Source organism: Trichomycterus rosablanca, chromosome 10 (assembly GCF_030014385.1).
Source record: "Trichomycterus rosablanca isolate fTriRos1 chromosome 10, fTriRos1.hap1, whole genome shotgun sequence".
NCBI lineage: Eukaryota > Metazoa > Chordata > Actinopteri > Siluriformes > Trichomycteridae > Trichomycterus > Trichomycterus rosablanca.
Genome location: NC_085997.1, coordinates 21,225,171 through 21,250,179, shown reverse-complemented (window position 1 = coordinate 21,250,179; position 25,009 = coordinate 21,225,171). Strand labels below are relative to the sequence as shown.

General features: G+C 38.4%; 1 protein-coding gene across 1 annotated transcript in view; it reads right to left on the bottom strand.

Moving 5' to 3' along the window:
- Nucleotides 1-25,009, bottom strand: part of cdh12b (cadherin 12b) — a 161,880-nt gene that overhangs the window by 86,633 nt on the left and 50,238 nt on the right. Inside the window, exons 3-5 of the mRNA XM_063002942.1 lie at nucleotides 14,693-14,812; nucleotides 6,223-6,390; nucleotides 5,537-5,724 (exon numbers count right to left, since the gene is read on the bottom strand). Of these exons, the coding sequence (XP_062859012.1) occupies nucleotides 5,537-5,724; nucleotides 6,223-6,390; nucleotides 14,693-14,812 (476 nt within the window). The remainder of the gene's footprint in view (nucleotides 1-5,536; nucleotides 5,725-6,222; nucleotides 6,391-14,692; nucleotides 14,813-25,009) is intronic.

Here is a 25,009-nt window from a genome sequence, read left to right as displayed (position 1 = left end):
TTCGTTCCACTTCACGACTGTGTCCCACTTGTTGTTGATTCTTCACAAAAAATTACAATTTCATATCGTTATGCTTGAAGCCTGAAATGTGGCAAAAGGTTGAAAAGTTCAAGGGGGCTGAATACTTTTGCAAGGCACTGTATATAATGCCTTTGTGTGTGTGTGTGTGTGTGTGTGTGAGGCCTGTAAAAAAGCAGTGGTAAAACAATGAATGAATAAATGAATGAATGGATAAAATGTCACTTTCCATGAAATTTTTGCTATTCACACTGAACTGAAATTGATCATTTTCAACTTCATTTAAATTTTTTCATTTTAATAACTGATCCTAATACCTATCTGGTAACTAAACTTTAGTTTCCTTGGTCTCCTGAGATTTACTTTAAGTAAAAGATCAGAATCTAAATACACAACACATTTTTGGAAGGTTACTTGGGAGAACACTATTTGACAAATTATGGACAGGCAAACCTAGAACTTCTGTTTAAAGTTCAAATATGAAATAAATAATCTACACTACCTTTATTTGTTTGTTTATTAGGATTTTAACGTCATGTTTTACACACTTTGGTTACATTCATGACAGAAACGTTAGTTAGACAGTTTACAAGGTTATATCAAACACAGTTATGGACAATTTAGTATCTCCAATTCACCTCACTTGCATGTTTTTGGACTGTGGGAGGAAACCGCAGCACCCGTAGTAAACCCACGTAGACTCAGGGAGAACATGCAAACTCCACACAGAAAGGACCCAGACCGCCCCACCTGGGGATCGAACCCAGGACCTTCTTGCAGTAAGGCGACAGTGCTACGCACTTAGCCACTGTGCCGCCCCTACACTACCTTTATAACATTCTACTATTACAATGTTTAAATGCTTTTAGGACATGTTGCGTTGTTTCAGTTTACTCAGAGCAAGAGAGAGAGAGAGGGAGAAAGGAAAAAAAAATAATCAGGAAACAATAAGATCCATTCCTCTAGGTTTAATCTTTTTGTTTATATTCCACAAAGGGAGCAAACAATAATAATAAAAAAAAAAAAATTCTTAGACTTATCCAGGTGCAGGAGTCCTGTAATGTCTTCTATCTGCTTTCATCAGTAAAAACAAGACATTTTATGAGAAAGACAAAGAAAATATGTGATCTTTTATGGCTTGAGGCAAGAAGGAGCGATGCCGGAGTCGAGATTTGACACTAATCTTTTGACTTTTTAGATTAAAATAGCATTTTCTGCGTGGATGGCTGTTGTTTTATGCAAGCGTTCCCAGCTTTACTTTTTATTTATTTAATAATTTATTTCTTTTTACCATTTTTTTCTCATGAATCTTTATAGCTGTTTGTTGACAAATTCTTTTTGAATTGACAATGTGTGTATGTGTGTATGTGTGTGTATGTGTGTGTGTGTGTATGTGTGTGTGTGTGTGTGTGTGTGTGTGTGTGTGTGTGTGTGTGTGTGGTTGTGTGACTATTCCCATGACCCTAATCAGGATTTAGTGGTCAAATAACTGACTGAACTGAATAAATGAATGAATGAATGAATGAATGAATGATTTTTTGGACAACAGGTAGAAAAAACCTCGGACAGGCCGCCAGTCCATCACACACTCACAAATACACACACACACACCTAGGGCAATTTTGGTGGCTCCTATTAACCTGCATGCCTTTAGACTGTGGGAGGAAACTGAATCACCCGGAGAAATCCCACGCAGACATGGAGAGAACATGCAAGCTTTTTAGAGAAAGGACCGGACCACTCCACCTGGGAATCGAACCAGTGCTACCCACTGAGCCACTGTGGCTAAAACACCTTAACTTTAAACAGAAGAGGTGTCCACATGCTTTTTATAAATGAATCTCAGTTACACTAAAGACTTAACAGTGTATAACAACAGTATTTCACAGTTATGGATAACATGGTATATTTAGATGTACTGATAATATCTTATTACCATGCTTATGCTGCAGATAAGGTAATATAATAGCACTGCATAGTGTAAGCAAAAGCATTTTCTTTATATATATCCTTTTCTCTCTTAAAGGGTGTCCAAGCTTTCGTTATGATTCACACACCGGAACATCACTGTGTGATTTAGGTGTGCATGCTGGGAACAGTATGAGGAAAGCACAGGAACCATATGTTCTCTCAGATACGCTTGTACAAATTCGTCTTCTGCCTGCATTTTAAAACTGTTAATGATATGATTTTTAAATATTTTATGATTATGGGATGAATTTTTGAAAGTAGTTTTATCACAGTGAAAGTATTTGCCTTGTTTAATAATCCCAGCAGCAGCGGCATCACAGATCTATGTTGCTTTATACAAATCAGCACTGCAGTTGCAGTTTGCCTGCCTGTAATTCTGTGACTTTGCATACACAAAATGAACAAAAGAAAGTACACCCCTGACCCTGAGCTTGTTGGACATTTTACTCTAAATTATTACGCATTGATTTGCAATATATATAAAAAGCATTCATGAGAATAGGCACTGGTTGGACCAGGACTGGCGTTCCAATTCATTCCAAAGCTGTTAACCAAAGTAGGGTTAATATCAACATCAGTCAATAATAATATCAAACAGTAAAGGGCAATTTCCTTAATTATTGCCACAAATTTGAAAACATGAAAAATTATGTTAAAGATTTTATATTTACAACCCCAATTTCAAAAAAGTTGGGATGCTGTGTAAAATGTAAATGAATGTAAATAAAAATAGAATGCAATGATTTGCAAATATCATAGACCCATATTTTATTCACAATAGAACATAGAACACATATCAGATGTTGACAATTATTAACTCATTTAGAACTTGATGGCAGCAACACATCTAATGCCTAGTTCACACTACACAATTTTTGCCCTGATGTTCGCTCGCCAACCGGTCGTCGCTAGATGTGGCAGCTCGGGAGCAACTCGGCGTTCGCTCGGGGATCGAAACTCGGTTCTCAATCGCTATGTGTGAACTACTCAACAACTCGATCAGAGCGGCTCGCCGAGCATTCGGCGACTGAGGAGAGATATTTAGCATGTTGAATATCTGGATCATTGGTTGCGACTGGCAATGAGTGTGGTGAGGGGGACAATATAGTTTCTATCAGAATATATGGGCACACACACAAGCTTTGCAATATTTGTGAACTTATCATCCACGCCAAACCATAATACCAACACTGCATTACAAAAAATATGTATTAACCTCCAACTCGCTACAGAACAAAACAATCCCTGCTGGTCGTTGCCAAATCCACTCAGATTAATTTATTTTTCTCTTTGATTTTACGCTGCACATCAGCGCACAAACAACTTTGATCGCTCGCTACTTGTTGACGTGCATTTTTGGACGTGGTATCATTAAACCACATTAAATCGTTTGCTTTCGTGACAAAACGTAGTTTGGAAGACCAGAGAAGCTCGCCTGCGATTCCAGTTGGTGATAGATCGTGTAGTGTGAAACCCCCATCGCTGATCAGTCATGTAGTGTAAAAAAGCCACACTGACTTGAAAGCATCCAGATTACAAGAGATCCAGTTATGTAGTGTGAACTGTACAGCAACCTGACGACTTGAAAAGTCGTGTAGTGTGAACCTGGCATAAAAAAATTGGGACAGGCCATGTCTACTATTGTGTAGCATCCCCTCTTTTTCTCTGTTTCTAACTATATTTATACTCTATTTATAACTTAGTAATATACTTTTGGCCACATAGTTAGTCTTGTTTTCTTTTATGAAGCGTCATTAAGCACTAATGCCTTTTATTCGTTTTTATACCAGCTGTTATTAGGTACTAGAGTGTGACATGCACGTTTTATTTTTTCCTAATACTTTCTTGTCACTTTAGGTTTTCTTCCTAATTATCTCCTAATCTGGTTGTATCAAATTACCCGATCATAATTTTCCTCTACTGCTACACACCTCCGCTTCTGATTTAGGAGGACTGTAATCATCACATGTCCCCTTCCGACATGTATGCGATACTGACTACATCTTTTCACCTGCACAGTGTGTTTATACGAGAAACCTATCTCTATTATTCTCTGTCCCACTGTGCAGGCGCCATCGATCAGCCAGCAGAGGCCACAACTGAAGCAGTCATGAGAAAACCCTGTTCAGCCATTGTCCCGCCCCGTACGGACACAAAACCAATGGTGTGACTTTGTTAGCTTCTGTCCAGAAGATTCAGACTCGAGAGCTTGAGGTCTCAGCACTGGTGGACTAGCATGTTTGACCAAACGTACTGGGGACGCCTATGGTTTATAATGTGTTTATTATTTTATTTATTTATTAGGTTTTTTATGCATTTTCTCCCTTTCTCCAATTTTTACCTAATTGCGTTATGCTTTCTCTCCACCGACCCTGATTGAGGAGAGCAAGACCGTCACGTGTGCAGTAGCCGACTCCATCTGTGCACCTGCATGAGGTGAGTTCATATGCCGATCAGCTTTGTGCACAGAGAGCCACACCCTGATCAGCATTATTTCTGTGCAGACGCCATCAACCAGCCAGCAGAAGTCGTAATTTGCTTAGTTATGAGGAGTCCCTATCCGGCTCATCCTACCCTATGAACAACAGCCAATCGTTGTTCCTGCAGCCACCCAGCCCAGCCGGATGCAGAGCTGAGATTCGATACAATGTACACTTGCATGTCTTTGGACTGTGGGAGGAAACCGGAGATCTCGGAGGAAACCCACACAGACATGAAGAGAACATGCAAACTCCACAGAGAAAGGACCTGGACCACCCCACCTTGGAATCAAACCCAGGACCTTCTTGCTATGAGACGACAGTGCTACCCACTGAGCCACCGTGCCGCCCATTCATATTCTGGATGTTTAATAAGTATAGTATATTTTTACATAGGAAAGTACATCAGAGTTTTATGTTGACTATATATAATGTAAAATTGTTCATTACAATCTATAATAACAGTGTATTTGTTATACGTCATTAACATTTTCGAAAATCAGCACATGCTTCTATTTAAAGCGACTTACAATTGTGACCAAATACAATGCAAGCAATTGAGGGTTAAGGGCCTTGTTTAGGGCCCCACCCGTGGCAACCTGACAGATGTGGGGATTGAACCAGCGACCTTCTGATTATATGTCCTAGTACTAGTGTTCGTATTTGCATTTAATTGTTTTTTTGACTGACATAACATAGAATACTGAAAAAATTAACACTTAACCTACATACAGTAAGAGCTTTTAATAGCCATACACCTTTAATAGCAGTAAACTGCTTTTATACTGTTTAATTATGTTACCTGGTAAAAACTAAAGCGTTAAGATAGTAATTGCAACATTTTAAATACACTTTCAAATTAAAAGTATTCTAAATGTAATAAGTGAATGTTTAACGTCCCAAAAATAATACATTACGCAACATGTTGATGATCATTAGAATGTCACTGTGTGTGTGTGTGTGTGTGTGTGTGTGTGTGTGTGTGGGTGGATGGTTGGGGGGTCAGAACTCGTTAGTGTGTCTCTGTGTGTGTGTGTGTTTGTGTGTTTTCAATAATTAATACTCACCCGTCTGAGAATAATGATGCCCTCCTGGTTGTGTTCATTAGTCACGATGTCAAACATGACTCCTCCATCCCCGGGGACAATTGTATATTCTACCTCAGCATTCTTGCCAATGTCGAGATCGTGGGCTTGGATCTTGCCAACCGAAGAGCCCACCACTGAGGACTCGGGCACACGCAAGTGGAACGTATCTAATGAACAAAATCACATGATTAAAAAATCATTACATACGTCCAACTACTGTAAATGTAATTTATATTTTCAGGTAAGAGTTGTAATGTGATATTGTCAGTGTATATGACACAATAATAAAAATATTTGTACTACCGATGATACCCAGTGCTAATTAGCTGACCATGCCGGGGCAAAAAAAACACATCAGCTAATTGCAAAGTCATTAGATGCATTAGGGCAATGCAGCAGAAGAGACAAACAAGGTGAGGAGAAGCGAGAGAGAAAAAATATACACAAGGGATGAAGTCAGGATGCAGTTACTGTCAAAGTGTCCTCTCCTGACCTTATTACAGAAATATGAAACGCTCCCGGTGTGTGAGCCACGCTCACATATTTAAAGGTATACGTTTCTTACACATAACACATACAGACATTAATTTGAAACTAAATCGTTTTACTTTGTTAGTAATAAAAGCTTAAGATCAGCTATGGAATAAAAAAGTGCAGAATCTTACTTTTGGAGAATCTGGGTGGGTTGTCATTGACGTCACTTAGGGTGATGTTGATGGTGGTGGTTCCAGCCAGACCTCCCAACTGGCCTCCCATGTCTTTGGCCTGGATGAGAACCTGATAGAGCTCCTTCACTTCTCGATCCATTTTGGGTAGAGCAGTTCTGATAATCCCTTTACAATAAGAGGAAGAGAACAGGCTTTAAGTATTGGTTACAAACACAATCAGATTAGAGTGCAGACAAAGCAAGTGAAATATGAAAGAAGAATGAAAACCAAATTGCATTCATTAATGACCAGGATGAAGTGTGTTGTGCAAATGAATAAACATATTATTCAACAATATACACTGGCCAAAAGTATATAGACACCATAAGGTTGTTATGGTGACATTTGATGTCAGCTCATCATCTTAAACTTAATCCCAGCAAGACAGAGCTGTTACTTATTCCTGGAGATCAATCTCCAACCCAAGACCTAGTCATTCCTCTTGATGACTCCCAGATCAAACCATCTGACAATGTACGAAACCTTGGTGTTGTCCTGGATAACCAGCTGTCCTTCTGTGCCGGTTCCTCCTCTACAACATAAAGAAGATTCTGCCATTTCTGTCCATGGAAGCCACTCAGATTCTTGTCCAGTCACTTATAATCTCACGGCTGGACTACTGCAACTCCCTCCTGGCAGGTGCTCCTATATCCACTATTAAACCCTTACAAGTCATCCAAAATGCAGCTGCTCGCCTGGTTTTTAACCAACCTAAACACTGTCGAATCACCCCACTGCTGTGTTCTCTTCACTGGCTTCCTGTAGCTGCACGCATTCAGTTTAAAACAATGATGCTCGCCTACAAAGCCAAAAATGGACCAGCCACAAGCTACCTTCGAGGTCTAATAAAACCCCGCTCTGTACCACGCAACCTCCAAGCCACTAGTCTAGCTCAACTTGATCCTCCACCCAGAACTCAAGGAAGACAAGCATCAAGGCTCCTCTCTGTACTTGCACCCAAGTGGTGGATCAAACTTGCCTTGTTTGTCCAAACATCTAAGTCTCTTACTGTCTCACTGTCACCACCTAAATAATACCTATTCTGTAGTGGTCCTGACCATTAAAGAACAGGGTGAAAGCAGACTAAAAAGGTATGTAGAGACACAGATGGACTACAGTAAGTAATTCTATATGGTCAGTGGAGTAGAAACAAGGAGGTGGTTTTAATGCTATGGCTGAACTGTGTATATAGTTATATAATATAGTATAACATAGTTTATAAGTATATAGTACATAATATAAGTATACAGTATATAATATAATACAATATAATATACAGGTAGTTTATTAGTATAAACTTGCTGCTACAGGTTGCTTGTTATATAATTACAATACATAATTTAGGGATTAATAATAAAAAAAATGAACAAGATCAATTACATTCTGAAGAAGTTTGATTTCAAGAGCTTAAACTTTAAAGGTTGGGGGCTTATTCTTTGCAATCTGAGAAAAGTATAAATGACAAGATTTATGAAATATTGTGTCTCTTGCTTGCAGCTAGTTTAAAATGATATTGCAGTGTCTCCTTTCATTTGAAATATTGTTCTACTGATATGTTATAAGCTAACTTAATAGTGAAAAATCACATGAATAGCAAAATGTTAAAGACTTGTCTCTAGTGAGTCAGGGAACAGCATTAAATACAGCTTTCATTATGTCAGGTGACAACAGGTAGTAATTCAGTCACAATTTTGCTTTACAAGTAAATATGATCAGCACTGAACAGTTTTACATCACCTACATTTGTACATTTACATTTTCGGCATTTAGCAAATGCTTTTATCTAAAGCGACTTACAATTATGACTAGAGATGGGACGATCGATCGGCTACGAATCGGTATCGGCCGATTTTTAATCAAAATATGCTATCGGCGATCGGCCGATATTTCCTAAAAGTAGCCGATCCGATCGTGTGATATATAAAAGATCACATTAAGTTAACAGCTCAGTGGATTGATCCAGACTTTGAGCTACAAAGCACCAACCATCACATCACCATTCATCAACCATCGCACAGAAACCATCGTGAAAGCTCTTCATGACCTAAAATAACATCATTAACGTTGTGCATCATACATACGATGTAATTTTGCTGATTGTAATATTTACTTTAAAAAGATAATTCAACCCGGTCACATCTGAGTCGATTCTATCAGCACGTTATATAAACTCCTGGTTCACTTTGGTAAATCGTGAGCGGTTCTTACTTGTGATGTAGATGAGAACAGAAGACGTTACAGAGCCAATCAGAGGCAAAAGTTTATTCATTAGCAAATTCGTTAGTTCAGGATCATCTGCTGAACTTTTAGGATCAGAAAACTTTTAGCTCCTTAGACGGAACGAGTCTGACGGTCGGTTACAGATCTGTGGTAATAGCAGTTTAATGAAGCTTTTTAATGAAGCTTTTTAATGTAAGAGAGTCACACAAAATGTTCTGTAGTAGCTGATGTTTATTTAAAACCACGACATTTAATTAATAACAGTAAACACGGAGAGATAACTGAGAAGAGAAACTTACGCTTCACATAAAACGAATCGACTCAGAATCAATGAATCACTTATAGCGATACTGTGAACAAAGCGTCTCTTCTAAAGGCACAAACACGCGCGCGCGCTGCTCCGGTTTATCTTCACTGTAAGGCTCTTTTTAAGTTTATTAATTTTATTTACTGCTAACCCCCCCCCCCCCCCCCCCCCCCGATCGGAATCGGCTATCGGCCGATGTCCCTGAAAGGAGATCGGACATCGGAATCGGTGCCAAAAACCCCGATCGGTACATCTCTAATTATGACTAAACACGATTTTGAGCAGTTGAGGGTTAGGGGTCTTGCTCAGAGGCCAACTTGGCAGTGGTGGAGCTTGAACTGGCAACCTTCTGATTACTAGTCCAGTACCTTAACCACTGAGCTACCACTGCCCTGTACAGCAGATATCATGTTTATATCATTGTGTTCATTTCTAATTACAAAAATGGAACATTAGCATAATGGGACTCTAATTTTAACAAGTCTTTTGTACAAGGGTTCTTCAAAAAGTTTCCGCACTCTTTAAACTCTATTTATTAAGAATTTCAAAAATAAATGACATCACTTTTCTACATAGTAACCTTCTCATGCATTTTTTCCAGAGTCGTACCAACTTTTAAATGCCATCAGCAAAAAAGGTTTTGGTTGAGTGTGTAGCCACTGATGCACCGCGGCTTTCACATCATCATCACATGAAAATCTTTTTCCTCTTAAAGCTTCGAACGGTCCAAAAAGGTGGAAATCAGATTGCACTAAATCCGGACTATAAGCTCTCTCAGTCTCTCGGACACGACCAATAACTACTCCTCCCACCCTCACCGTTCCCAACAAAAATATAAAAGTGTGGAAACTTTTTGAAGATTGCTCATATTAATTCTATCATTCTAGTCAGGGTCAGGTTAGGTCCAGCATTATCTAAAAAACAACCATCCTGAAACATATCACAGGGCAACACTCATTTTTACATTTACTAGCTCTCTCACAACTGGAAGAAATTTATGTGAAACCAGAATACCCAGACATACCCAAACAAACTCACACAGAAATATAAAAAACATCTGAAACTTCTCACAGACAGTGACTGAAAGTATGAATTGAACTTAGGCCTAAGTTGACTAAGTTCTGTGCTGCTGTGTTGTTGTGCAGCACCCACACTAACAGAACTTCTAAGAAATAAAGGACATTCGGTTGAGAGTTCAGTTTGCCTATATGGGAAATGTTGCTGTTAGTCAAATAAATAGCTTCATAAATTAATCCAGTCTAATGTATGTCCTAATGCTATAAAAGCTTTTACAAATCAAGCCAGTACCTTGTATATCAGACACCAAAGTGGCTGGCTAAAAGGTTAACAAGGGTGTTTCATGCAACACTGGTATCAGGTAATATGAAAAAAGGATGCCACATTTGATCTGCTGGGTTTATGTTTCTGGGTGTACCATCAAAGGCACCCTTTTTAACGCCTTACAGCTCTGTGAAGTGCAAAGTAATTGAGGTTTCTGTTTTCTTTTTATGCCCTACCTACACGGAAATGTAATATGTGACATAAATGCCCTTATATCACTAATGTTAGCTATAGGGTAACATATTATTATATATGTATCCTCTGAATATATGTAGATATAGGTTTATAACATATGTGAATAACCCATAACATAATAATGTATGTATAATGTATAATAATATATGTATGTACATATATTAAATACTATATATCTATAGGATTAATTTTATATGGTATTATATGTTGTATTCTTATATGTTAGCATATATATTTAATTTGTATATGCAATTTTATTAACATAACATGGGCAGCATCCTATGACCACTGATGAAGGTCTAGAAGATGACCAACTCAAACAGCAGCAATAGATGAGCGGTCATCTCTGACTTTACATCTACAAGGTGGACCAACTAGGTAGGAGTGTCTAATAGAGTGGACAGTGAGTGGACACAGTATTTGAAAACTCCAGCAGCGCTGCTGTGTCTGATCCACTCATACCAGCACAACACACACTAACACACCACCACCATGTCAGTGTCACTGCAGTGCTGAGAATGATCCACCACTCAAATGATATCTGCTCTGTGGTGGTCCTGCAGGGGGTCCTGACCATTGAAGAACAGGGTGAGAGCAGGCTAAAAAGGTATGTAGAGAAATATATGGACTACAGTCAGTAATTGTAGAACTACAAAGTGCTTCTATATGGTTAGTGGAGCTGATAAAATGGACAGTGAGTGTAGAAATAAGGAGGTGGTTTTAATGTTATGGCTGATCAGTGTATATGCCCCTATATCAGTAATGTTACCTGTAAAGTGATATATTATTATATATGTATCTTCTGAATATATGTAGATAGGCTTATAACATATATGAAAAACCCATAACTTACTAAAATGTGTGTATGTACATATATTAAATATATTTGTAGAATTAATTTATATATTATATATATATTTTTTTTTAGGCATTCATGTATGTTTTATATGGGTGGAAAGACCGGACTAATGGGGTTGGGTTATTTAATGTATTGAGTAACTTATAGAAATAATATGTTAAATATATGTCAGAAAAATGTATTACACATACATCAGCATACATATTTCTATGGGCCACACATATGTCAATATATGAAATTGTTCCAATTTCTAAAAAGTTTCATGTATAGTTTGCACAAATATGGGCGTGGAAATTGTATATATTACATTTGTGTATGGGTTCTTTTTCCATTTTTATCCCTCTTTGTTTATACTTCTTGTTGGGTGTGATGGGGTTTGTACAGGAATTATCAATAATAATAAAGCACTGCATTCTGCTTTCACAGTATATTTAATATGGTTCTTCTCTCCGAATTATAGATTTTGCTGTGTTACCGAGTGGACGCATTACGCTGAACAAGTTATTCCATTACAGGATATTGAATGAGGACTGTGTGAACTCCCAGCGGTAGTGATATAGTGTCCTTCCATTTCCTAATGAAGACATAAAGGATATTAGACTGATGATGAGTGAAGATATTCATGATTATTTACAGCTCTTAATCTAATCAATGTGAGCAGTGGTTTAATTGAATTGCCTGACACTGTTTGAATGTTGCACACTATTAATTGCAAGTTCAGTCATTTATTTTTTTTCCCTTAACACCTTTATTTATATGCATTGTGCACAGCAGCTCACATTTCCTGCTTCATTTAATAATCATGATGTAAAATAAAAATAAAAACAAGACAAAATCTATGTGTTTTTAAACCAAGTTAACTTTGCACTTGCTGGATTATTGGTCTGTGTGAAATGTAGCACCTGCTAACATGGATATTGATCTTTGTGGCTATTAAGCTGACAGGATATCTATCCCTTCCCCACTTTTCAAAATGAGTTAGAGTTCAGAATTGGCTCATGATCTAAATCTATTGCTCAGACCAGCCACAGCATAATAAAAATAGGCAGCCTTTCTTTAATTGTTTAATGGCGTTGATGTGTTGTAATTCAATTTTATACCTCGCATTGACTTCATATTGTCATAAATAAATTCTCCAACATTTATTTAAGCTGTTTTACACTAGTCATACATAACAATTGTTTTTATGCCTCCTCTGTGCACTTTAAATTAGCTCACATTATAATAAGTATGTGTTTTCACACCCAGCTGCACTTGCCACATTGGTTCACATCTGATTGCAGAAGAGACATCTAATTTGTGAAAAAATATCCAAATAATTTACTATATGTTCATGAAATTAAAGTAAAAATGTACAGTAGACCCTTGAGTTACGAACGGTTTACCATATGAACATTTTGGGTTACAAACGATCATTTTCAACTTAACGTACAAACACATTTGGGATTACGAACCGAAATTCGCAAAACACGTGACGTCACGAACAAGTTGACTCTGACCGTTTCTCTCTCTCTCTCTCTCTTTATATATATATATACAGTGAGCGAACATTCAGACAGCGGACAGTGTTTTTTTCGGTGTTTTCTTTATATTTTGTAAAATTCTATATTAAATTGTCAACAGAGAAGGTGCAGAGAAAGCACAGTTTTTTGTTGTTGTATAATCACTCCTGCCAGTAGATGTCACTGTGTATCAGACAAAGGGGATATTGAGTAAGAGAGAAGAAGGAAGTTATTCTTTCCTGAACTTACACCTACAAAATACAAAGCTATTTATAAAGAAGAAAATAATAGAGAAATATGAGAGTTATTGTTGTTTCTGGTAGATACAATGTATTATGGTGTATGGTACAGCACATGTACTGTACTGAAATGTGATGTGTACAGTACTACTGTGTATTGTTGCTTATTATTGTTTATTACAGTAATGTCTATTCTATAATTTAAGATTTAAGGGCAAATATATACTTGTATTTATAACAAAAAAGACCATTTAAGACATTTAAGGTTAGGTAAGGGGGTGGTTTGGAAGGTCTGGCACGAATTAAATCTATTTACATGATCTTTTGGGAAAAATAGGTTTAACTAACAAACATTTTGACTTAAGAACAGCCTTTCCGAACCAATAAAATTTGTAAGTCAAGGGTCCACTGTATTTCTGTTGTCACATACAGAAAAATGGAACAAAATCTAAAGTATGTGGAGGTCTTCCCAAGTTGTTGCAGATTTGTCTGCATCAGCATTTATTTGTGTCCATTTAATCAAAAGGGCTTTGGTGAGGTCAGCCACTGATGCTAAACAAGAAGACTTGGGAATCAATATTCCAATTCTGACAACATCAACCTGTTCAATAGAGTTAAGATTAAGGTTCTGTGAAGGCCACTGCACACCAAACTCATTATGCCAAAACAGCAAATGGCAAGTTTTATATACAGTGGTACCTTGAAACTTAACATCAATTGGTTCTGGGAGTGGAGTTGAGTTAAAAAATCGGTGAGTTTCAAGGTATTTTTTTCCCATACGGATGTATGGGAAATCTGTTAATGTGTTCCATGGTCCTGTGGAACTGCATATACACCGATCAGGCATAACATTATGACCACCTTCCTAATATTGTGTTGGTCCCTCTATTGCTGTCCCATACGCAACACTTATACACTGAAAACACCACAAATATAATATAAAAACACTGAAATACAATTGAAAACAGTTAAACACCAATAAAAATACAATAAAACCTGCACTTTACCATTACTTCTTTATTGTTTCCTTATGCTTCTTAATTGTGGAGATGCTTAAACTTGGAATACTGTATTCTGTTCAGTAAAGGTGCATTAACATGAGAAGTGGCACAATAGCTTTTGCGCTGACTGTGTCGGTGCACAAAGTGACTTATTGTAATAAAACAATGAGCAAGGAATTTCATTAGTGGAGAGAACTTATGAGCAGTAATAATTAAGAGAGGGTAAGTGTTATTATGTTGTTTTTTTAATACATTAAACCACGTTAAATGTTTTTTTGTTTTTTTAACAATAAGCGTTTAAGACTCTCTCAGAAAAAAGCTGATTCTCACAGGTTGATTCTTGAGCTATAAAACTAGTTTAAAAGTGATACATGAGAAAAATGTAGCTAAACACAGATACACATGGAGCTTTCACAGTGAATCTTATGGTTATTCAACACAAATGCAGATTCTTCTTATATGCGCACTTTGATGACGTTTTACTTCACCACTTAAGCCAAGTGCTGAAAAAAGCGGCTGTTTATTGTTAATTTGAAATTAAATCAATAAATCATAATTAAAAAAGCTGAATCCGTTGGGTTTAAGGTAAACGTCGAGTTTAAGGGGGCAAATTTCTTGACAAAGGGCATCAAGTTTCCAAGATTTTGAGTTTAGGGGACGTCGAGTTACAAAGTACCACTGTAGTTGAATTAATAATCCTGCTGGCAGTGAGTGTGGCTAAAACACATGATCTCAAAAATGCTTTCTTTAAGTACAGTGCCTACCTGTTTCAGGATCCACAGAGAAGTATGGCTGGCCATAGAGGATGCTGTACACCACTTTCGCACTGTTGCCATAAGTTGGATCGTCTGCATCCGTTGCTGTTACTTTTGTCACATATGTGCCTGCAAAAACACATAAGGTGTTAACTGGCGTCTTGTTTAAAATTATGGTGCATTATTGCACTTTTTTTTAATAATAAAAAAAAAATTAAAATAAACATTATTATTATTATTATTTCACATTATTTGAAAGCTACAAGTAAAGAGTAATTTATTTGACACCAACGTGGTCAATCTGTTGGTTATTTGAAAAAAGATGTAGTTCTTTAATACATCAAACTAATCCACTTATGAGCCGTAACATTTCATTTATTAGCATGACACCCTGTAGCTAGCAGGTGGTTGACAATAGCAGTAAAGTGTATGACTGAGCAGGATCAAGGCTTTAATCCAATAAACAAAGGCCAGCCATGTTTGATGGTGTAGCAGCACTGTGGGGATGCTGGAAGGAGGCCACGGACATCTAGCAGATAGAGTGCAGAATTAAAATGAGCACACTGGTGACATTGAGATCTGACAGGCTGATCGTAGCTGGAGTTAAATGCAGTTTGCTCTGCACCACATCAATCACCGTATTTGCCAACTGTAAAAAGTGTTATTTTTCTGACCTAACTGTAATTCCTATATTTTTAATTGATAATTAGATAAAGGCAAAACAAATTGTCCACAAGCTTTAGCAATCTTAGAAAACAATGAAAAAACCCTATGATACAGCAAAGGACTTTCAGGGTGACCTGATAAAGACTGGTACAAATGGATCAGTGGCAGACATAAAAAGATGACTAAACAATCAAAGACTTCATGGCCGGACTTTATGACACACGCTCCACTAGACCAAGAAGCAAAGGAAAGGTCAACTGGAACACACTAGGAGGAATTCTGATAGATCTGGGACACAATTCTATTGAGTGGCAAATCAAAACTGAAACTGTTTGGTCATATGGATCAGCAATTTGTCTGGCACATTAAAGAATAGCTCATGACCAGAAAAATACCATCCCCATGGTCAAGCATGGAGGTGGGTCACTGATAATGTGGGGATGTTTTACTGCTACAGGATCTGACTATCTTGACCATGTGACTTTGGATATACTGGATTACCCTACGTTATGGTGGCACAGTGGCTCAGTGGGTAGCACTGTTGCCTCACAGCAAGAAAGTCCTGGGTTTGATCCGCAGGTAGGGCGGTCCAGGTCCTTTCTGTGTGGGGTTTGCATGTTCTCCCGCGTCTGCGTGGGTTTCCTCCTGGAGCTCCGGTTCCTCCCACAGTCCAAAGACATGCAAGTGAGGTGAATTGGAGATACAAAATTGTCCAGGACTGTTTTCGATATAACCTTGTGAACTTATGAACCTTGTGTAATGAGTAACTACCGTTCCTGTCATGAATGTAACCAAAGTGTAAAACATGACATTAAAATTCCAATAAACAAACAAACAAACCCTACATTACAGATTTACTGAATTACCACTCCATTTTAAGGTATTCTGATTCACTACATCAGGCATGCCCAAAGTCCGGCCCGGATCGGATTTCATACGGCCCGCCTTCTGTCTTAAATTGTATTACTTGTGGCCCGCCAGTACAGTCAAACAGAAAAAAAATATATCGTCGCTGTCTGATTAAAAACACTTTTAGCGGTTTTCACTTTTTTACACGTGTTGATTTGGGTATAAATCTGTCTGTCCATAGCAGCGAATATCAAAATGATTAATGAAAAGATGAATGAAATCACTCAATCTCTTTAACAAGTATATCCATTGGCTGCTGGACCTGTCCATCAAACCGCTTATCTCCTCCTCCCTCCCCTGCGGTATTGTTTGAGAAAGAAGTGAAACTCGTTTGCTCTCCACAGTTTATTCAGGTTATTGAATCACATGGTTGTAAACATGATTTATATTTGTGATGTTTGTAGTTTTTTAAAAACACATTTGTATCTGATATTTATATGGACTAAGCATTTACACGGACTGTATTAATTTACATTTACATTTTCAGCATTTAGCAGACGCTTTTATCCAAAGCGACTTACACAGTGAGCGGAACACAATGAGCAATTGAGGGTTAAGGGCCTTGCTCAGGGACCCAACAGTGGCTACTTGGTGGTGGCGGGGCTTGAACCGGCAACCTTCTGTTTACTAGTCCAGTACCTTAACCACTGAACTAAATAACATGATTTACAAAGTAAAGATATTGTCTGGTAACTTGATTGTTTCAGGTATTTATAGGTATTTAAATGATAATTTAGAACAGTATTTCCCAGTCTTGTTTCTGCACATTACAGTATTAAAAGGTTTTCTTAATAGATCTATGAAATAATCCTATCTGTGTTTTGATGTTTTATTGATGCATTATATTAGATCAAAATATTTTGAAAAGCATGATTCCTGAGTTAGCCAGATAACTTAAGCACAGTGTCAAGGATTGTTCAATATGAACATCTTTTTTCTCTTTTGTCTTATGGTTCTGTATGCTAGGAAATACTCTAAAGGTAGCCATGCATTGTTATAGTTTAAACCCAAACCATGTTTGGCACCTGAATGTTTACATTTGGTTGTTGTTCGCTGTGTGAAAATAAAATGATTACATGCTTTTTTATTTATTTATTTATATTTTTTCTTCTCTCCCCCCAATTTTTATCCCCCAGTCTAGTCGTGTCCAATTACCGTGAATGCGTCCTCTATACTGATTCGACCCTTCACCACTGACTGAGGACACCTCTTAACTGACTTGCACCCCCTCCGGTACGCAATCAGTACAGATAGTACATTTTTCCCCTGCACAAGTCGAGTTCATACACTTGACGGGCACTGTGTATGGAGGGCCACACCCCCATCAGCATTATTCCTCAGCCCTGTGCAGGCGCCATCAGTCAGCCAGCAGGGGCCACAGTTGCGAGGACCTATGATCCAACTTTCTTACCCTCTAACCCTGAAAAACAGTCAATCATTGTTCATACAGCCGCCCAGCCTAGTCGGAAGGCAGAGCTAGCGTACTTTACCGCTGCGCCACCTGAGCGGCCTGCATATTTTATTGTTTAAAATAATGTCATCAGAGACTGTTGGCCCTTGGGCACTTTCACATTATCACATCTGGCCCTCCTAGAAAAAAGTTTGGACACCACTGCAGTACATGGTGTGGTTATACAGTGGAACCTTGATTTAACGTACCTTCATTTAACAGATTTTGGATTTAATGGACAAAATCTGGTAACCAAATGTCCGGTCTGATTAATTAAAATTCCTGCAAAAAGCGTACCAGGACCAGTAGTTCAGTAATTGTTCACTAGCCGGGTCACGTCTCTCTGTTTACATGGGTGATAGGCTTTGTTTTGTCTGTAGGCTTGTTTTGTTCTCGCCTTTTTCTCAGTGTTTTATGCTTAATTTTTGCAGTTCTAGTGCTTAGTTATGCACCATCACTGCTCCAGTAGCCACCAGCAGTGCTTCAGACTCAGAATAATAAATACGCGAGTCCCCACTATCTCCTCCACCACATATGGTATATGAAATGTATCCCCAGTAGTACAGAACACCAATTTTAATATTTATTTACAGGTTTTACATTACATATTTACATATCTATTTATGTTGTTCATTTTATTGTTTATCAAATGTGCATGTTTAGCACGTTTGTGGACCTTAGAATATTTTCGCACCCCCTGGGAAAAAAAAAAACCTTGCTGTTTTAGACAGTGGCATTTTACTGACCAGTGCAATTTTAGTCCATTAAATCGAGGTTTCACTGTACTTTTTTTAAAATTATTTAAACAAACCCTGGTGTGATTGCTCTGTTAGTGTGGTTCATTACAGTAGGTGTTAACGTTTCCTTTCAAACTCTATTGCACATTAAATAAGCAGATCGAGAGCGCTTGAGCGGGAGCGGGGGGTCTCGGTTAGTTTCTGAAAAAAATTCTGGTGTGATTCGTTTCAGGGATGATTCCAATACAAACCAAAGACATCTAAACAAACACAACACATAAAATGATGTCACAAGATTCGACACTAAACAATTCTAAAGGTAAATGTGCAGAGGAGGAATTATTAGATTATATGTTTTAACTCATTTATCCATTTCATCACCATCATTTTCTTTGTTGATCCAGACAAAGAGAATCAAACTAGAAGTATGCATACAGCCTGAACAAAGGATCCAACCAAAGTTAGGAGGAACTTTGCATGGTACATGATGAAGAGAACAATCAGAAAACAGCAACCATGGGCTGTTGAGAAGTCGTATATCAGTTCCCAACCATTAAAAAAGTGTAATTAAGTGGAAAGGTGATGTAACACAGTGGTAAATATGACTGTCTCAGCTTTTTAAAGTGTATTTCAGTTGTCATGTTCTAAATAAAAAACGTTACTGACAACACGAACATTTGGGTAATATTAATATTAATATTAATATTAATTAATATTTCAAAAAGGTTCAAGTGAATTTAGATTCATCAGGTGTCCACACACACTTTTGGCCATAAAGTGTTACAATGTATAGAAAATAAAAGACCAGTAGACTCTTTTTTACTGCTCCGATGTCCAGTTCAGATGCATTCGTGGTCATTGTAGGTGCTTTCTATGGTGGACAGAAATGAGCAAAGGCACTTTGACTGGTCTGTGACTGCACGGCCACATACACAGGAGGGTTCTATGCACTGTGATGTGACCCTTTTTTCCATCAGCAGTACTGAAATTATCAGCAATTTAAGCCACAATAGCTCCTCTGTTGGTCCATACCAGACTCCTTAATAATGTCTATATTTTTGTAATGGGATGTCTGACAGGCCTACAGTCAGATGTCCACATACTTTTGGCTATAAAGTGCAAATATCAAATCATGCTAAATTAGAGTAAATAAATAAGTGAATTAATTAATCTACTAACCAAATGAGTGTCAATATGATTACAGCATTCTTTATATGCAGAAGACTTCATTTGTTATGCATTTGATTTTTAATTTTCAGACACATGTATAGTTAATATATTAAAAAATTGAAGTAATTAAAATACAGATTCACAGTTTCTGGCAGTTCTCTTCCAAAGGAATAGCCATGTACTCCCTAAAGAAGTCTCTTAGATTTACAAAAGCAACATCGTAACAAATTGTTCAAGCAATGTGTTTGGGACAAACTGATGGTTTTGACGCATATATTCAAATTTCACTATACATGTTAACAAAAAATACAAATAATAATAAAAGAAAAAATAATTATGAAAAATACAATATTAAACTCTTATAGGGGGGGGGGGCAGGAATACATCAAATCTTAAAATTTAAGGACATAGTGCGTAGTTTGCGTAGATCTGTATTAAGTGATAGTAGTTTAGAGGCAAATGGATAAAGAAAGGGCTAATTTGCTACACCTGAACCTTATTTCTCAAATTTTTATTATAAATAATATAATAAATCATTGTTTCTACTTCATATGAGATTACATACTGAGTATGACATACTAAGCACAATACTCATCTATTGGAATTCAGCCCTGATTCAAGACATGGAATGTGGTGCTCAGGTGGTACATTAGTCTGATATGCTGGCCCACCATTCTGGCAAGGCTCTCAACAGACAAACTTGGCCATGTCTGAGAAATGGATCACTGGATGGTAAATTCGTCCTTGCTGCTACAACCTACTGTGTGGTGCAGCATTGCCATGGTTGGTGGAAAAATACAGAGAGAGTAGCATGATCCTCCATATGTGCTGAAACTTACTCTAGTGTAACTTACTCTTTACACTTAGCTGTCTAGTGTAAAGATATGACTAGTGGCTTCACATGTCAAAGGAGGCTTGTGGAATTTAAGGATTAAAACTAATTAACTAAATTCACTTGGAAATTTGCTTAATTTCATGAACCTCGTTAAACGTTAGAATAAATAGAAGTTACAATACACTGCACAGCCTACAATTCAAGGACATAGTGCATGGTCTAGCATAGATCTGTATTAAGTGGTCATAGTTTAGAAGCAAATTGATAAATGGATGCTACACCTCAACTTTATTTTACAAACTTTGGTTATAAATAATACAACAAATCATTGTATCTATCTAATATTACATACTAAGTACAGCACAATATTTATCAAAAAATCTATTGGAATTCAGTCCTGATTCAAGACATGGAATTTGGTGCTCAGGTGGTACATTAGTCTGATATGCTGGCCCACCATTCTGGCCAGGTTCTCAACAGACATACTTAGCCGTGTCTGAGAAATGGAAGGCTGGGTGGTAAATTGCATCCTTGATCCTTGATGCAGCATTGTCAGAATTGGTTGAGGAATATGGAAAGGGTAGCATGATCCTCTATATGAGTTGCTAGGTTATATAATGTTATCAGCCGTAACATTAAAACCACCTCCTTGTTTCTACACTCACTGTTTATTTTATCAGCTCCACTTACCATATAAAAGCACTTTGTAGTTCTACAATTACTGACTGTAGTCTATCTGTTTATCTACATGCTTTTTTAGCCTGCTTTCACCCTGTTCTTCAATGATCAGGACCCCCACAGGACCACTACAGAGCAGGTATTATTTAGATGTTTAACACATTATTTAACATACACTAACACACCTCCACCATGTCTTTGTCACTGCAGTGCCGAGAATGATCCACCACCCAAATAATACCTACTTTGTGCTGGTCCTGACCATTGAAGAACAGCATGAAAGGGTGCTAACAAAGCATGCAGAGAAACAGATGGACTACAGTCAGTAATGCTTCTATAAGGTAAGTGGAGTTATGGCTGATCTATATACTGTATATATAAGGGGTTGGACAATGAAACTGAAACACCTGGTTTTAGACCACAATAATTTATTAGTATGGTGTAGGGCCTCCTTTTGCGGCCAATACAGCATCAATTCGTCTTGGAAATGACATATACAAGTCCTGCACAGTGGTCAGAGGGATTTTAAGCCATTCTTCTTGCAGGATAGTGGCCAGGTCACTACGTGATGCTGGTGGAGGAAAACGTTTCCTGACTCGCTTCTTCAAAACACCCCAAAGTGGCTCAATAAAATTTAGATGCGCAGGCCATAGGAGATGTTCAACTTCACTTTCATGTTCATCAAACCTCTCTTTCACCAGTCTTGCTGTGTGTATTGGTGCATTGTCATCCTGATACACGGCACCGCCTTCAGGATACAATGTTTGAACCATTGGATGCACATGGTCCTCCAGAATGGTTCGGTAGTCCTTGGCAGTGACGCGCCCATCTAGCACAAGTATTGGGCCAAGGGAATGCCATGATATGGCAGCCCAAACCATCACTGATCCACCCCCATGCTTCACTCTGGGCATGCAACAGTCTGGGTGGTATGCTTCTTTGGGGCTTCTCCACACCGTAACTCTCCCGGATGTGGGGAAAACAGTAAAGGTGGACTCATCAGAGAACAATACATGTTTCACATTGTCCACAGCCCAAGATTTGCGCTCCTTGCACCATTGAAACCGACGTTTGGCATTGGCACGAGTGACCAAAGGTTTGGCTATAGCAGCCCGGCCGTGTATATTGACCCTGTGGAGCTCCCGACGGACAGTTCTGGTGGAAACAGGAGAGTTGAGGTGCACATTTAATTCTGCCGTGATTTGGGCAGCCGTGGTTTTATGTTTTTTGGATACAATCCGGGTTAGCACCCGAACATCCCTTTCAGACAGCTTCCTCTTGCGTCCACAGTTAATCCTGTTGGATGTGGTTTGTCCTTCTTGGTGGTATGCTGACATTACCCTGGATACCGTGGCTCTTGATACATCACAAAGACTTGCTGTCTTGGTCACAGATGCGCCAGCAAGACGTGCACCAACAATTTGTCCTCTTTTGAACTCTGGTATGTCACCCATAATGTTGTGTGCATTGCAATATTTTGAGCAAAACTGTGCTCTTACCCTGCTAATTGAACCTTCACACTCTGCTCTTACTGGTGCAATGTGCAATTAATGAAGATTGGCCACCAGACTGGTCCAATTTAGCCATGAAACCTCCCACAATAAAATGACAGGTGTTTCAGTTTCATTGTCCAACCCCTGTATATATACTGTATATATATATAGTAGCCTAGCGGTTACAGTATTGGACTAGTAAGCAGAAGGTTGCTGGTTCAAACCCACCACTGCCAGGTTGCCACTGTTGGGCCCTTGAGCAAGGCCCTTAACCCTCAATTTCTTAGAATGTACAATGTAAGTTGCTTTGAATAAAAGTGTCTGCTAAATGCTGAAAATGTAAATGTGGAAACTCATTCTGAGAATCTGCAGCTGGCTAGTGGCTACACATTTCAAAGGAGGCTTGTAGAATTTAGGGATTAAGGGGTGGGGGTGGGGGTGGCTGAAACTAAAAAGAATTGGGTGTCCTATTTAAAAGGCATGGTTACATGGGAACATTAAAAAAGTGCGCACAGGTGAACAACTGTCTTAACATGGATTATGAGACATCCCAGAAGACCTGCAAATGTGACTTGGGCCCTGTAAGAATTGGGCCCTGTAGAGCTAAGTCACCTCTAGTTATACCTAAAGCGCCTTTCTGAGTGACATGGTGAACCTGGATTTGACTGTATGCAATATACAGATTCCAATATTATTAGTGGGAATATTACCCTGTTAAGTTTAAGTTAACAGACCTGAATGCTCACTGCCCTTTTTTAACTAACTAAGCTACTTATCAAAGCTTCAAATTCAGCTGTGATAGAAAAAGGGAAAACTTTGATCATTGTGAGGGTCCAGGAGTCCAGGCATTTACAAAGTCATCATACGTCAACTGGGCTTTTTGATGTACCAGACAGCCTCAAGGACTAGATTCTTTGGTCCATGATATATTTTTCTTTATTTTTTGTCATCTACTGAAACAGCAATAAATCTTCAGTGTCTAAACTATCCTATGCAGATGTGTGACCTGTACCCCGCTTGTCCTTCTCAAAAAGACTATAATTTACGCCTATTCACAAATCCCACTGTTCAACTCACCAATCACTGTTTCACACCTCAGTCTATATTCATTTGCATTTTTATCTGTTTCCTTCATGTTGACAGGTGACATGCTGCTGCAAATGGTTAGTTAAGGCATCTGTCAGGATAACCTAATGAATACTTCATCTTCTACACTTCTAGGGTCTACAGAGTGATAAATGTCTATGATCAGGAAGATAAAGAAAACTAACAAGACAGGTGGAAAAAAGAATTAGGAATATCATTTAGTCATTCAATTTATTAACCATAGTTCTGATGAAAAACTTATTTGGACAAAACATAAATATAAAACTTCACAGATATACAGCCATGACATTAAAACCACCTCTTTGTTTCTAAACTCACTGCCCATTTTATCAGCTCCACTTACCATATAGGAGCACTTTGTAGTTCTACAATTACTGACTGTAGTCTCTGTTTCTCTGCATGCTTTGTTAGCCCCCTTTCATGCTGTTCGTCAATGGTCAGGACTCTCCCAGGACCACTACAGAGTAGGTATTATTTGGGTGGTGGATCATTCTTAGCACTGCAGTGTTTGCTCCAATTCACCTCACTTGCATGTCTTTGGACTGTGGGAGGAAACTGGAGCACCCGGAGTAAACCCACACAGACACGGGGAGAACATGCAAACTCCACACAGAAAGGACCCGGACCGCCCCACCTGGGGATTGAACCCAGGACCTTCTTGCTTTAAGGGGACAGTGCAACCCACTTGGCCACCGTGCAGGCCCCAGCACTGCAGTGACACTGACATGGTGGTGGTGTGTTAGTGTGTGTTGTGCTGGTATGAGTGGATAAGACACAGCAGCACTGATAAAGTTTTTAAACACCTCACTGTCACTGCTGGACTGAGAATAGTCCACCAACCAAAAATATCCAGTCTACAGTGCCCCGTGTGTGATCAACTCAAACAGCAGCAACAGAAGAGCGATCGTCTCTGACTTTACATCTACAAGGTGGACCAACTAGGTAGGAGTGTCTAATAGAGTGGACAGTGAGTGGACACGGTATTTAAAAACTCCAGCAGTGCTGCTTTGTCTGATCCACTCATACCAGCACAACACACACTAACACACCACCACCATGTCAGTGTCACTGCAGTGCTGAGAATGATCCACCACCCAAATAATACCTGCTCTGAGGTGGTTCTGTGGGGGTCCTGACCATTGAAGAACAGGATGAAAGCAGGCTAAAACAGTATGTAAAGAAATAGATGGACTACAGTCAGTAATTGTAGAACTATAAAGTGCTTCTACATGGTAAGTGGAGCTGATAAAATGGACAGTGAGTGTAGAAACAAGAAGGTGG